Here is a 15970-nt window from a genome sequence, read left to right on the forward strand (position 1 = left end):
CCGTCTATGGGGTCGCACAGAGTCAGACATGACTGAAGCGACTTAGTAGTAGTAGTAGTAGTAGTAGGTGCTATAAACATGTACCGTGCAGAGCAAAATCAGATATAAATGACAGGGATTAACTTTTTACAGTGGGCTTGTGGGCTGGGCCAAGGATGATACAGGTCATACTTCTAATATTTAGAAAAGAAAGCGTAATAGATAGAAATATTTCTTTCTTTTACATTGTTTTAAGGTTAACCCTAAAGCTGCTATCACTAGTTGCATGAAAGGAAGTATGTATTGAGTTGAATAGGGAATGGTAAGACCACAGGGTAAGGAATCCATTTCTGGTAGTTCTGAGAAACCATGTTCATTATTTTAACATCCCACTTTTAAGGATATAGCCTAGAGAGTGAGTATAGATCTCTTAATTTAACATCTTATAATTATTTCTTTGAAATTAAAAAGTGCTCTATATTCAGTTGTAAATGTTGCTAAAGATAAGGAGCATCTTCATAAAGATTGATATCCAGACACAGGAGATATTTAAACAATGTATTTATTATATTGTAATCATAAATGTCACCTTTAGCATGTAGGACCTATCAAAGTTAAGTGTAGCTTTAGAAATAATTTTGCTTCATTTTTTTATGTAAGAGTATGATAAAAAATGTAAAACCACTTTATTCTAAGTTAAAATTTTTATTTTGAAATGAATTGCTTTATTGTATTGACTGCTGTTTCTTTGCTGGATTATAATCAAGGCATTCTTTTTTTATGTGGTAACATAAAGCACCTGATTTACTTCTTAATTTGTCCAGGAATAATATTTTTATAAGAAAGTTCTCATTTTAAAAGTGGTAAGTAACCTGAAATCTAAGTAAAATAACAGTACTTTGTTCAAAAGTCATTATACCGTGGAGTATATATTTCTACTATGATATGGCAAAAATTAAGTCGTCTATTTTTAGTGTCCAGATGAAATTTATGTAAAGTTTCTTTGCCTCAGGTTTTGTTTTTAAATGCTCTCAAATGAGTTAAGTGACCTAGTATTATCATTATTGCTCATTCTTGGGTAATGAGTTTCTCTGTGATTGAGACCTAGTATGTTTATCTATACTAACAGTAGATTCTTTATAGTTAACAAACTGCTATGTCTTTGTTAATGGTGGTTTTACATGTTGTTGTGGAAATGAAAATTTCCTTATCATTTAACTTATTTGATCAAATTGAAAATCTTAACTATATTTTAAAACTTTTTGCCACAGCGTTTTACCAACGAGGATCATTTGGCTGTCCATAAACATAAACATGAGATGACACTGAAATTTGGTCCAGCACGTAATGACAGTGTCATTGTGGCTGGTTAGTATATGCTTTTATTAATAGTTTATATACATATTTCACCTGGAATGTGCACAATTTTTGTGTATTCTCTGTAAATAATATAGTCTGGTGATATTCCAATGACTTCATTTACAATAAATGTTGGCAACATGTATTTTACCCATTACATTTTCATGTTTCCTTCTGACCATTCATTTCACATTTTTGTATAGTTTTCAAATGTAGACTTCAATATCATTTTTTGTGGAAGTTAATTAGGATCTGGGAGCATTCATACCATTTCCAGAACTTACATTTAACTGATAATTCAATTAATGTGATGTTTAGTCATTGTTTCTTTTAGCTGTTTACATCTGCTTTACAGTGCTATGTGAAGCTAGAAAATGATCAGGCTCCTCCTGTTGGAGAAAGCAGTTAGCAGACTTGTTCATTAGGATTTTGTTTATGTTTCTGTTTGGACTAAACATCTGTGTTAGTAAAATACTCTCAATAAATGGGGCTTAAATTCAATAAATGATTTTTATTTTCCTATGTTGCTCCTGTGAACATACTGTATCACCTAAATGGATGATTATCTTTCAGTATGTGAAAAGAGAAGCCCAGTACATGCATTGGTTTATTGTCCTTCCATGCTGTGTCAGCTACTTCTTTTTTGGGTATTTATAGATACATACATCTCTGTATATGTATACACACAGAAGTATTGTGATAAAATAATTTTATATAAAATTTGATATATAAATTTCAGTCCTTTTGTCATAACCACAGTCATGTAGTCCAAATATTCAAATTAATGTTTTAATTTTTTTCTCTTGTAAAGCTTAGGTTATATATTTGTAAGTCTAGAATTATATCTAAATACTGAATATTATTAATACTTTTAAGTTATTACCCAGCTTGAAATCAAATTATCTTTCATAAGCATTGCATATGATAATGAAGAAAAAAGATAATTCTTGTCATTCAGTATCAAGATTTTTGTCTTGAAAAAACTGGAGGTAAAACAGATAATTCACCAAAAAACAATTTGTTTAGGAAAAATGTAGGGAAACATTCAGCATATCTTTATTTCTATAAGTAAAAGGAAGCAGGTAAGAGTGTGGTGTGCATTTCTTTAAAATCCCATGTATCAGATATTGAGAGAGAAAACCAAAAATGCCAACAAAATAACTACAGCCTGGAAGTTTCACTCCCCTGAGCATGAAGGTCTTTCCTTCTCTGGAACTTCTTGCTTTAGAGCCATATCTCTCTCTGTAACATTTAACTCAAAAATATTTTGAGATTGGTTTCTAGAACTTACTTTCCGATCTGTTTACATTTAATGCGCTAGAAAAGTAGAACACATTTAAACATAGCACTTGACTTTTTTTCTTTAAATACATTTGAGATCAGTAGTATAGCGTAACTGTGTAAATATAGTGCATGATGCGTGTGATATATATTTGATGATCAATAGCCAAAAACCACATATGCATGTTTAAACAATTGTGCCTGTGTTGACTTTTTTCTTTCCAAGCCTGATCATTATAGTAATTGCTGATAAAAAATGATTTTTGCATATGTATTTTAAAGACTCCTCTCCCTTTAATACAAAATAGGAGCCCTCTCTTAGGCATAGATAAATCCTTTGGGCATGAACAGAAGAGTCAAATTTAGGTTCAGTTTACTATTGCAGTCATGATGGATGGACCTAGGTTGATACAAGAATGCTGGGCCCTTATTACCATTTTGTATGTCTTTGGGGGAGTACAGGTTATGTACATTGCAGACTGTTAGGTAAAATGATGACAAAAAGTCCTTCAGTAATTTTGATAATACTACTACTGTCTGAGGTAGGCCTATATTATATCTAATGTGTATGACAAATAGATCATTTTAGTGTAAAATATTTATATGTAGTAATACTCTGTGTGTACGTTGGGTTGAGGGTGATGATAAAACAGTAAGTAATGCCCACTCTAGGAACCCAGTAGTTAACAAATATATATTTTAATTTCACAGAAGGTTTTATGAGTATTATATCTTAAGCCAGGAGTCATCCTTATACTTTTATTTAGTTTAGGCTAGATCCTTGATGTAACTTATGAAGTTGATGCCCTAAAGTATATAAAATGTGAATAGAATTGAATGTGCTATTAATCCTAATCAATGTGAGCAAATAGCCTTGAAAATAATAAAACAGGCAAAATTCATAACTTGGCTGTTTTTCATTCAGTGTAGACCTTAACTAGCTATTGTTTTGTAATTAATATGTGCTCACATGTACACCCAGTTTGTGTTTTAGTGCAGCATTGTTTCATCTTAAGCTTGCTTTCATAATAGATTATGAATACTAGTGGAAGGGCCAAGTTCAAGCAAATATACATGTTCTGGTCCTAGTTTTCCCCAAATTGCATGTATTTTAAGCATTAGTAAGTTTTAATACTATAAATTTTTTTTAATTTGTGTTAGATAATGATAATAGTTTATCTCTGAATAGAGGATGCTTATGTCACTCTACTCAGAACCTGTGGAATAAGGAACAAGAAGAAATTCTTTTCATACTTTTATTGTTCATAAAGTTGGAGGAACTACCTTAAACTGCAACAAGAACTTAACCAAATTTTGTTTGCTTTAAAGGAAGAGGTCTTTCCAAAGAGAATTAACAGCTGACTGAACCAGTCTTGCTAATTCATTAATTTACTAGCTAAAATACTTTAGAGTCCTGTATGATACTTAAATCTGTGTAATTGCTTATTGACATTTATTTCAGATCAGACCCCAACACCAACAAGATTCTTGAAAAACTGTGAAGAAGTGGGTTTGTTTAATGAGTTGGCAAGTCCATTTGAGAATGAGTTCAAGAAAGCCTCAGAAGATGACATTAAAAAAGTATGTTATTAACCATGAAATTAAAAGAGTGCTTCTGACAGAACAGTTTTCACTTGTTGCTTTCTTATTTTAGATAAACTGATTGGCTGTTTTTAAACTCCTAACACTTTCTCTAATTTGCATTTTAGATGCCTCTAGATTTATCTCCTCTTGCAACACCCATCATAAGAAGCAAAATTGAGGAGCCTTCTGTTGTAGAAACAACTCACCAGGATAGTCCTTTACCTCACCCAGAGTCTACTACCAGTGATGAGAAGGTTAGAAGTTTGTATTTACAGAAGAAACTCAAACTAAGTGGAAAAAAAAATCAGCATTTTCAGTAAAGTCTAATATTTGGTCTACATAAAATTTTAATGTAATATGCCTTAATCAGCATCAGGTTGTACTTGTCTTATATGTGAAAGCCTGTGAATACTCAGATATTTTAGGGAAAGAAGATAATTTGTTTATAGATAATTTTTTATGACAAATTATTGGAGAGACTCATAGTCATTTAAGATAAACCTGTTATTTTTTTAGAGGATACATACATTTATAAATTTAATTTCTCTGGGTTTTGCTATTTTTTTTTTGCTACTTTTATACAGTGATAGCTTAATTAAGAATCTTTGCAACTAAAAATTGTTTGAATAAAGGTTATTTAGACTTTTAAAGGGTTAAAGGAATAGCTACTTACTTCAGCAGTGATGTTTGGTAATACCAACTAATATGATGACGATGACACTGTCTTACTTGGTATAGTCTTTTTGTAGTAATTTAGTGCCTCATTCCTAGATCTGAATACTTTGGTACCTGGGGCCAACTGGGGTATATTATGTGCTGAGTTAACCATTATTACAGATATTTCTCAATTAATGTTCATTCATTAGCACATCTACTAAACACATTTATTTGGAGGCATGGGGCACAGTGAAAGGCAATGACAGTGTTCTTTTGTAGGTTATGTTACTCTAAAATCATAGCCTAACGGACTTTTGCCATGACAGAGGAGCTAGAAGTAAGGCAGAAAAGGTAACTATTTATTGATACCTAGGAATAAATGCTTTGACCATTAGGTGTTTTGTATTTTTTTATTTACTTATAATAAAAGTGCATTCTCATTATTAAAAAACTTTAAGAATCCAGAAAAATATAAGAAAGAAAAAAACACCTTCTACCCCATAACTGAGCAATAAGAATTACTAATATTTTGAAACATTTTTCCTAGATACATGTATACCTTTATACATAAAAATATACATATATGTATTAGGCTTCTGTAGTGGCTCAGACAGTAAAGAATCTGCCTGCAGTGCAGGAAACCCGAATTCAGTCCCTGGGTTGGGAAGATCACCTGGAGAAAGGAATGACTACCCACTCCAGGATTCTTGCCTGAAGAATTCCATGGACAGAGAGGAGCCTGGCAGGCTACAGTCCATGAGGTTGCAAAGAGCTGCCTAACACTTTCACACATATACAAGTGAATAGTTACATAGAAGTATAAAGGGATAAAAAGATAAATACCAAGAAGAATCATAGTTTACTTTTTTATATCATGTTTTAGACATTCAGCATTAATCAAGATTTTCCCATGCCATTAGAAAATTTTCCAAAGTCATAATTTTTAATGTTTGCACTTTATTTTATCATTATCATAATGTATTTACTGATCTTGAATGTAAATATTGTTTCCACATTATCGCAGTTATAAGAAATGCTGTTACATCTTTGATATAAATACCTTTTACCTAGAGAATATTCCAGTCCCTTCACACTCAACAGTTTTTTCCTGCTGGTTGCTGCTTTATCCCTCTTAGGGGTATTTCTTTTTCCTGCATTCTTCAGTCATTAGCTCACACTGGGCAGGGCATAGTTATTCCAAGTTTTAAGAAGTAAATTCTGAGCCCCCTTCTCTTTCTCAGTTTTTTCCTTCTTAAATGCTCTCATCCAGACATGTAACTTTAAAAACGATCAACCTGGTTTTCAAATTTATATCAATCAACCCAGATATTTCCCGGATTTCCATATTCATATGCACCTCTGTCTTGACATTTCCTTTTATGTGTCATCTTAAACGTAGTACGTCTGAATTAGAGCCCCGCCCCCCAGTCTTCTCTGTCTCAGTAAATTTTCTCCCATCCATTCTCTAGTTGGCTCTGGCCAAAAATAAAGAATACTTAATTCCCTCTTTTCCTTCTCAGTGAAACCAGTAGCATATCTTACCAAACCTACTTCCTGAATATATCCTTAATTTATCTGTTTTATCTTCACTGTCACAACTGTAGTCCAAATCATCTTTTACTTGAATAATTAACAGTTACCTTCTAATAACTGTTAATAATTATTTTTTAATATATTGTTCAGTTAATATAACTTTTAACAATTACCAGGACTTTCTACTTCCATCTCCAACCTATTTTCCATTGGCTGTATATTTTTCTTAATTGGTGGCTTTGTTTTTCTTTTTAATTGAAATGTAACAAATATGCAGAAAGTATCCAAACACAAGCATATACAGAATACATGTACATGTATATCTGAATATATATGTATGTGAGTGAAAGTCACTCACCAGAATACTGGAGTGGGTAGCTGTTCCCCTCTCTAGGGGACCTTCCCAACCCGGGGATCGAACCCAGGTCTCCTGCATTGCGGGTGGATTCTTTACCAGCTGAGCCACCAGGGAAGCTAGGATGTATATTTTTTAATATATTATGTCACTTCTCTGCTTAAAATCCTTCAGTGGTTTGCCTTTGCATTTAAGGTAACTCACACTTCTTCCATAAGCCATCATTGATTTAGACTTGTGTTCTTATCCAGCCTCACCTCATGCCTTTTCTGTGATAGTGTCCATCAGATATTCTAAGCTTTTTCCTCCCTCAAAGACATTGCTCTTGGTATTGCTTCCTTCTCCCTAGAATGCACTCCTCATCTTTTCAGTACCAGTTCAAATGCCATTTTTCAAAGAAGCTCACTTTACCTCACTATACTATCTAAAGTAGCCAACTCCAACTTTCCCTCAGTTAATCTCTCATGATTTATTGATATTATATTTATACTGTTAGCCTATAACACATTATTGTCCAAAATTTTCTTGTTTGTTTTACTTGTGTACTGTCTCTTTTCCTACTAGTCCTTCAGGGCATGTTGTAATTTCTCAAATTTGTCAAGTAAACAAAGTTCCAGTAGTACTAGTTTTATCTTTCTTCCTATGGAGCTTAATAAAATTCTGAGAATAAATGGCAGTATAAAGGCAAATTCAAAGAACATGGTGGACCAATTTTTATTCTAGTTATGGAGTTCTGGATAACCTGTTTTCTAATCTGTAAACTGGGGAAAAGACCCATCTATAAGGTTCCGTGTTTTTCTTTACTTTGGAAAGATCTTACTCCAGTAGTTTAGTTTTACATTCAAGGTATTAATATTACTTCACCTTTTGATATTGAGAAATTATTGGTAATGTAGAGATAGTTACCTGAAATTAGCAAACATTTGTATTACTTAAAAAAAAATTTTAACATTTCTATTATTGAATTTATATCAACTATAAAAGAGTCTCCTGGACCTATTTCTTCTTTATACAATATAATGATGGAGTAGGACAAGGAAGTCCCATCTGGATTTTAAGTTCTGTACTTCCATGAGCATGGAATTGTAGTTTTATTTTTTATTAGAATTCTCATGGAGTTATATAGCCAAGTTGCCCAGCCTAAGTTATTTCTAGATTGATGGTAAAACAAGTTGTACTGAAAAAACCACTCAGATGTTTTTTAAATTAAAATATTAACATTGCATTTGAAACAACTACTTCTACAATTTTCTCTTTAGTTCAGTTCAGTTCAGTTGCTCAGTCGTGTCCGACTCTTTGCGACCCCATGAATTGCAGCACGCCAGGCCTCCCTGTCCATCACCAACTCCCGGAGTTCACTCAAAGTCACATCCATCGAGTCGGTGATGCCATCCAACCATCTCATCCTCTGTCGTCCCCTTCTCCTCCTGCCCCCAATCCCTCCGAGCATCAGAGCCTTTTCCAATGAGCCAGCTCTTCGGATGTGGTGGCCAAAGTACTGGAGTTACAGCTTCAGCATCAGTCCTTCCAATGAACACCCAGGACTGATCTCGTTTAGGATGGACTAGCTGGGTCTCCTTGCAGTCCTGCCCCCAATCCCTCCCAGCATCAGAGCCTTTTCCAATGAGTCAACTCTTCACATGAAGTGGCCAAAGTACTGTATTTTCTCTTAATTAACTTTAAATAAATATTAATATATTTTGGGGTGATACTAAGTACTAAGTTTGTGGGGCTTTTTTAAGAGATGTGTTATATTCCTTTCATAAAGGTACATGAATTGACTTGGATTTTTAAATTTCATTGTTTCTCCATCTCATTACTAAATAGGAAGTACCATTGGCACAAACTGCACAGCCCACATCAGCTATTGTTCGTCCAGCATCTTTACAAGTTCCCAATGTGCTGCTTACAAGTTCTGACTCAAGTGTCATTATTCAGCAGGCAGTACCTTCACCAACCTCAAGTACTGTAATCACCCAGGCACCGTCCTCCAACAGGCCAATTGTGTAAGTGATTTGGGCCAGTCATTGAATTTTATGAATTGTTAAGTTTTTCTTGTCATGATTTTCCTAAGACATTTAATTATTCTAATTGTGGCCTTAGTTTTGTGTGTGTGTTAATCATTTTTGCATGCTTTTATTTTTGGAAAAAATACTCGGGTAATTTTTTTTTTTAATATAAATGTTTTCTAACACATTAGAAAACATATACAGTGCCCAATTTTAAAGACAAACTAAACAGATTGTGATTTTAAGATGATCTCTTATTTTCATGCTATTTTACACAAAACACATAAGATTATCTTTATCACTAGATAACATTTCTTTCAGGGCTTCCCTGGTGGCTCAGACGGTAAAGAATCTGCCTGCAATGCAGGAGACCCGGCTTTGATCCTTGGGTCAGGAAGATCCGCTGGAGAAGGGAATGGCTACCCACTCCAGTATTCTTGCCTGGAGGAATCCCATGGACAGTGGAGCCTGGCAGGCTATTGTCCATGGTGTTGCAAAGAGTAAGACACAACTAAGCGACTAACACAAAACATTTCTTTCAGTTTTTACAGGGAGTTCTCAAGAGTTTTCTGACAAGAATTTTTCTCAGTTAATATATTGCAGATTGTTCTCTAAGTAAATTCGTAGCTTTTCCCATTTTTTTCTTTTTTTCTACACTGCTTACATACATTGTACATTTAAGATGCAATTAAAACTAATTAAATTTTACAGTGTGCTTTGCAGTGGTTCAGAAATTTTTGTTTAATTACTTGAGCAGTGTATATATACCATGTATGATTTTTTGTGGGTATTTTGTTCATTTTATGAGAAATGGTATCAAGTTTGCATCTGTCACATGGGCATTTTCCTTGGGCTGACCTCTTGTTCGTTTTTTTTCTTCTAGTTTTATTGAGATGTACAGTGAACGCTTAGGGCTTCCCAAGTGGCGCTAGTGGTAGAGAACCCACCTGCCAGTGCAGGAGACATAAGAGATGCTGGTTCAATCCTTGGGCCAGGAAGATCCTCTGGAGAAGGAAATGGCAACCCACTCCAGGATTCTTGTCTGGAAAATTCCATGGACAGAGGAGCCTGGCAAGCAGCTATAGTCCATGGGGTTGCAAAGAATCAGACATGACTGAGCACACCACATTACATCCCTAGTACTTATATATCTTCTAACTATAAGTTTGTATCTTCTGACCACCTTTGTTACCATACAGAGATGATATTACATTATTAATGATTATATTCCTCACACTGTGAATTTCATTCCTGTGACTCATTTATTTTGCAACTGGAAGTTTGTACCTCTTAATGTCTCTCATCCCTCCATTCCCTTCCCTCTGGCAACCACCTGTCTGTTCTCTGTTTCTCTTCTGTTATGTTTATTAATTTTTTAGATGTCTCTGGAAAATTTATTTTTAAATTATAATAGTAAAAATACTTTTATATTTTTTAGACATCATTGATATGGATTTCTTTTTTCTAATTGCCCTTCTTTTGTTTTCCTTAGTCCTGTACCAGGCCCATTTCCTCTTCTGTTACATCTTCCTAATGGACAAACCATGCCTGTTGCTATTCCTGCATCAATCACAAGTTCTAATGTGCATGTTCCAGCTGCAGTTCCAGTAAGTTTTTAGACTATTTAATATTTTCTTTATAGAAAACTGATCTTTATAATCAGAAAATACACTTGGGGCTGCTTGATTGGTTTGTGAAACTAAGTTCAACAAAATACTTAATGTTGAGTAATATTTACTCATTGATATTTACTGTGATCGCGTAAATCTTTCAAGGCAAACATAACTGGATAAGTAACATTTTTCAATCCTCGAAATCTTGTTTTCCTTTTATTTTTAGTATTAAGAACTAATAATTTAGTAATTAAGAACTAATTCCTAAGGTTCAAAAGGGAGGGGACATATGTATACCTATGACTGATTTATGTTGCTGTTTGGCAGAAACCAGCAAAATTCTGTAAAGCAATTATCCTTCAATTACAAAATAAATTTAAAAAATAAACTTAAGGTTGAAACTAAAAAAAAAAACTAATTCCTTCTTCAACCCATTTCAATTTGCTAGATTTGTAGAATTCAAATATTAACATAGATTTCTGTTCTATAAGAAGAAATTTATACTGGAACATTTATCAGGTAACTTCATGTTATTTTGATTATTAGAGAAATCATTTATAAAAGCATTCTGAACTTTTATGATCATGTTGGGTTTATGGAATTCCTTTGCTTTCCCAAGCATGTGAAAATCTAAATGGTCTACTAGAATGGACAATAGATAGTTTCCACTTTTCCTAATGAGAAGATCAAAAAGAAGTTTTTTGAAGGGCATGTTAATTATATAAATGTTGAAAGACATAGTAGTTAAATATCTACTTATACTATTCAGTAACTTAGTGAGTATTTAAAGGCACATTCTTCTGAATAATATGTTACAAATAATGCTTTTTTTTCTATTCTCACATTGCATAAAATAACAGAATCTTCAAGTGTGTCTTCAATATTCAAGTTTTTGTCATTAGAACCACTTTTTAAGGAGCCTCACAAAGTTTTCCGAAACACATTATTTTCATCCTCATCTAAATAATTTCAGTGTAACACTTTTTGAATCTACTATTATAATCCTGGAAATCTTACATCAAGTCCTGATACTCAAAAATACAGTCTCTTTTTATCACCTTGTAGATAGATATTTCTGGTCAGTACAATATAATCATTTATTGTATAGTTCTTAAAAATTATTTTTAAAATGCTCTTTACACTTTTGGTGAGATTATATCCTCATGAATATTAACTAAAATTACTATTAAATATTTATTTTATTAACTAAAGTGACCTTTCTAAGTATCCAAAATTAGCATTGATTGTAATATTTCAGATATTTCCACAAAATCAAGGTAATGTGTTGTCTTCAAATGGAACTTTGTAGTTCAAAATGCATTATTTGAGAGTTTTATAAGGACTCAAATATAAGGTGACTACTCTCTCTTTTCTCCGGATATTTTTGATGGGAAAGGATTCTTGTATCTGGGTTTATATGGTATCCTGTTAAATGTAACTGCAGTGAGAGAAACTGAAATGAAAAAGAGATATACTTTAGTATACAATAACTAATCATTCACTGTTGATATTATGTTTTTTTTAAAGGCAAAAGACGATGGAAAATCTGTTAAGTAGTAGTATTAGTGAAATTACTAGAGGTAATCAGGTTCTCCTTTGTCATTATGCTGTATTTAATGTATTAAAGAACTTTCATGTATATATTTTATAAATTTTATATGTATATATTTTATAAAAGCAAAGTTCATTGTTGAAATTACTTTTTATGCCTAGTTATACAAGTTTTACCATTCTTTCTCATTCAAAACGGAGGTGTGACAGATCTATGAGAAATTTTGCATCACTGTGAATATTATTAGTTTCTGTAAGAAGGAATTATTAAAAATAAATTATGAGAATTGGAGATTAAAAATGAATGTCTCAGAAAAATTGACAAGTTTTGAAGGATAAGTCAGGATTAAGATCATTAAGGGTTCAGATACAGTTTTCTGAAGTTTTCTGATTCTGCAGTCTCAAATAATTTTATCAATTATTATATTTATATTACAATATAAATATTAATATATTGGGTTGGCCAAAAAGTTCATTCAGTCCCTCCCCATGAGATGGCTCTAGTAGCACTCAGTTGTCTTTAACTTCATTTGAAACAATTTTGTTAGATTGTATTGTGACAGCTGTCGTATTAGTGTACATTTTTTAAAAAAAAATTGAAATCGGTGAATTATTTATAGCCATTTTAATATTGAGGATGAAAGAAAACATTTTCAACACATTTATGCTTTATTATTTCAAGAAAAGTAAAAACACAATTGAAATGCAAAAAATAAAAAAGATTTGTGTAGTAAATGAAGAAGGTGCTGTGTCTGATAGAACGTGTCAAAAGTGGTTTGTGAAGTTTGTGCTGGAGATTTGCTGGATGATGCCCCATGGTTGGGTAGTCCTGTTGAAGTTGATAGTGATCAAATCGAGGCATTAATTAAGAACACTCAATCTTATGAGTTTGATAGCTGACATACTCAAAATATCCAAATCAAGCACTGAAAATCATTTGTACCAGCTTGATTAATCATCACTTTGATATTTGTGTTCCATGTAAGTGAAGTGAAGAAAACCTTCTTGACTGTCATTTCTACATGTGATTAGAAAGATAATGAAAACATTGCATTTTTAAAACAAATTATGACAGGAACCTAGAACACTTCTTTGCTCAAAAAGATAAAAGGTTTTGGGAAGACAGAATCATTAACTTGCCTGAAAAATGGCAGAAGGCAGTGGAACAAAACAGTGAATATGTTGTTCAATATAGTTCTTGATGAAAATGAAAGATGTGTCTTATTTTTACTTTAAAAACAGAAGGAACTTTTTCGCCAACACAATATATACTTTGTTAATGTGTAATATATTGTCATATACATATTAATATATACTTATTATGTAAATTATTATAGCAGCCATTTTGCAAATAAAGTACAAATCTCATTTTGAATATATTTTCTAGTAATTATTTTTCAATATCTTCTGATAGCTTGTTCGACCAGTCACCATGGTGCCTAGCGTTCCAGGAATTCCAGGTCCTTCCTCTCCTCAACCAGTGCAGTCAGAAGCAAAAATGGTAAGCAAGATTTTATTTGTTCTGTACATATCTTGACTCTGTTTTGAATTAGCTTTTTCAATTAAAGCCCACTTCAGATGCACAATTTAGATCAAATTTTATAAATTTGTGGGCCTGTACTACATTATAGGGGAACCAGAAAGTTTGGAAAAGGAAAGTTTTAATTAGCATAGTGACAGGGTACTGGTACTTGAAAGCAATTGAATCGATTGGAAGTAAAGTTCTAGTTTTTATCATTGGTTTGTCTGATGTTTGATGTGGCTTTTTAGGCAAACTCCTCCTGCTGGAGGCTAGGGATATTGCAGCTGAAACTAGAAGTAATCATCTGAAGGCAGCACTGGCATTATGAATGATTTTAAACAGTCATTCAAATGAGTAGAACAGTATTAAGAAAAAATTCTGAAATAGTATACAGGTTAGTAAACATTATATATAAAGGAAAACCATATTTTTGACTTGTGTTTCAAGCACTAAGAAATCGATGTTAAGGGGTGAACTATAGAGTAGGAATCAGAAGACATTTTCATTTTACTCATAATTCTTCTGTTCACTACCCCCAAACAAGCCACTTTAATTTTTCTGAGACTCATTTTCCTCATCTGTAAAATAAAGGGATTAAACTTTGATTTCTGGGGTCTTTCTTAGCCTCAAATCTTTCTTACTTGCTAACTTCTTAGTAGATGACCTGAAGCTGCTGCTAAGGGGTGGGAGGATCAGTGGGGTAATTTTCTTTTAAATCAAAATAATTCTCCCTTCTACAATTTAACACACTTTAGAGCTAATTTTTAACTAAAATCAATCGATAGTTGTTAGACACCTATTATTTGTTTCAGTTATATGCTAGGCACTACACTGACATTATAAATTTGTACACATAAAAACCATTATGTATTATTGCAAGGCTTTAAATTTTTTACTGCTATTCTCCATTAATGCAAATAATCATTCTGAATTTGGCATGTGATAACTTTTTTTTTTTTAACAGTAAAACTTATATACTGTCTGAATAAATAATAGTTGGTTGAAGAGTATTAAAATTAGCTGGTTATTGATAATAGTGAAAGAACTTGAAAATCCAAGAGGACAATTTTTCATGTAACACCATGTTTAGGTCAAAGCCATGGAACTAAGATGAATCTTTTTCATTTGTTAGCAGAAGACCTTCACTAGGAATGTGTTTTACACTTCCTACTTAACGTAACTAGTATAATGAAAAAATGAATTAGTGAGAACTATGTAGAATAGAATAGAAGTTAAAGAGATCCTGTTGTTGTTCTCTGCATCTCAGAATACTTTTACATATTCAGTGGACTTTTCCCTCCACAGTTTGTAAAGAACAGATCAGATTTAAAGAAATACTTTTGGCCATAAGATAGAAACTAGTAAGCTTCCCTGAATAACTGAATAAATTTGAGAAATTTAATTAGTAAGAATAAAAATACTTTGTATGCTTGTACACTGAAAAATACCAAAGCTGTATTTCACATATTTATGTATGAAACACAGTTATAGGTTGAAGGCCCCCCAAATTGCATGGGGAGTCACAAATTGCCTCACTTAAATTTAACAGTCCAATTAAATTTCTTAGTAAAATATTGCTAACATATAAAATAGCCACATTTAGGTGATTACCTATTTTAATTGGGATAGTAAATAAGATTGTCCTATTTTTTAATTAAATAAAAAGATTCAGAAATTAGCCTCCCCCCTCCTTTTTTTTAAGCTTTTTGTTATGGAAGATTTCAAGTATTATATACAAAGTAAATAAGATTCTGTAATGAATCCCCATGTGCTCATCACCCAGCTTCAGTTATTAGCAATGTAACTGTTGTTCTTCCTCAGACCACTCCTTACCGTCACTGAACTATTTTTTAATAAGTCTTTCTTAAATGTAAAATTTACATAGATTGAAATGGACCAATTTAAACTGTACAATTTAAGTGCATTCATGTAACTCACCTCTATTATGGTATAGAACATTAACATCTACCCATGTTTCTTTATGTTCCTTCCCTCGGTCCATCTCCCCCAGCTGTTAATATTTATCACCAGCAATGTAAATAAAATCAATATATACTCTTGCATTCAGTTAAGTATATGTCTGTGAAACTTATCCATGTTGTTGCATGTTCTGTAGTTTCTTTTTATTGCTGCGTATTTTGCTGTGAGTATACCACAATTTCTTTATCCATTCTCCTGTTGCTAGAACTTTGAATGGTTTGGTTTGATTGTTTCTAAACTTGAATTAAAATGTCAGTGTCATTGATCTTCTTAATTTATTAAGCATCAGGGGGCTAAAAAGATTTACTAAATAAATAATTGTATAATTCTAATGGGAGAAAGTTGAGACTAGATTCATATCCTAGTGCACAGAGGTTTTTTAATGATCAGATAAATGATCATAGGATTGGATTCTTTTCTCTGTCAGTGATAGAACTCTTAATTCCATTCTCTCCAAATGAATGGTCCCCAGCTCACATCCCCTAGATTCATGTTACATGTTAAATAATTTTTCTGACTTTTTACCAGTCTGAAGCCCCCCAGCAAA

The 15970-nt window shown here is 32.6% G+C and overlaps 1 protein-coding gene across 2 annotated transcripts in view; it reads left to right on the top strand.

Moving 5' to 3' along the window:
* The window catches only part of ATF2 (activating transcription factor 2), an 83639-nt gene that overhangs the window by 36888 nt on the left and 30781 nt on the right, over positions 1 to 15970 (top strand). Inside the window, exons 5-10 of one of the 2 annotated variants that reach the window (XM_070803154.1) lie at positions 1251 to 1347; positions 4082 to 4200; positions 4329 to 4457; positions 8687 to 8754; positions 10250 to 10364; positions 13336 to 13422. In XM_070803154.1, the coding sequence (XP_070659255.1) occupies positions 1251 to 1347; positions 4082 to 4200; positions 4329 to 4457; positions 8687 to 8754; positions 10250 to 10364; positions 13336 to 13422 (615 nt within the window). Of the gene's footprint in view, positions 1 to 1250; positions 1348 to 4081; positions 4201 to 4328; positions 4458 to 8575; positions 8755 to 10249; positions 10365 to 13335; positions 13423 to 15970 lie in introns of both variants that reach the window. The other variant, XM_070803147.1, reaches the window with a different exon arrangement.

The sequence above is a fragment of the Bos indicus genome, chromosome 2, assembly GCF_029378745.1.
Source record: "Bos indicus isolate NIAB-ARS_2022 breed Sahiwal x Tharparkar chromosome 2, NIAB-ARS_B.indTharparkar_mat_pri_1.0, whole genome shotgun sequence".
NCBI classification, from domain to species: Eukaryota; Metazoa; Chordata; class Mammalia; order Artiodactyla; family Bovidae; genus Bos; species Bos indicus.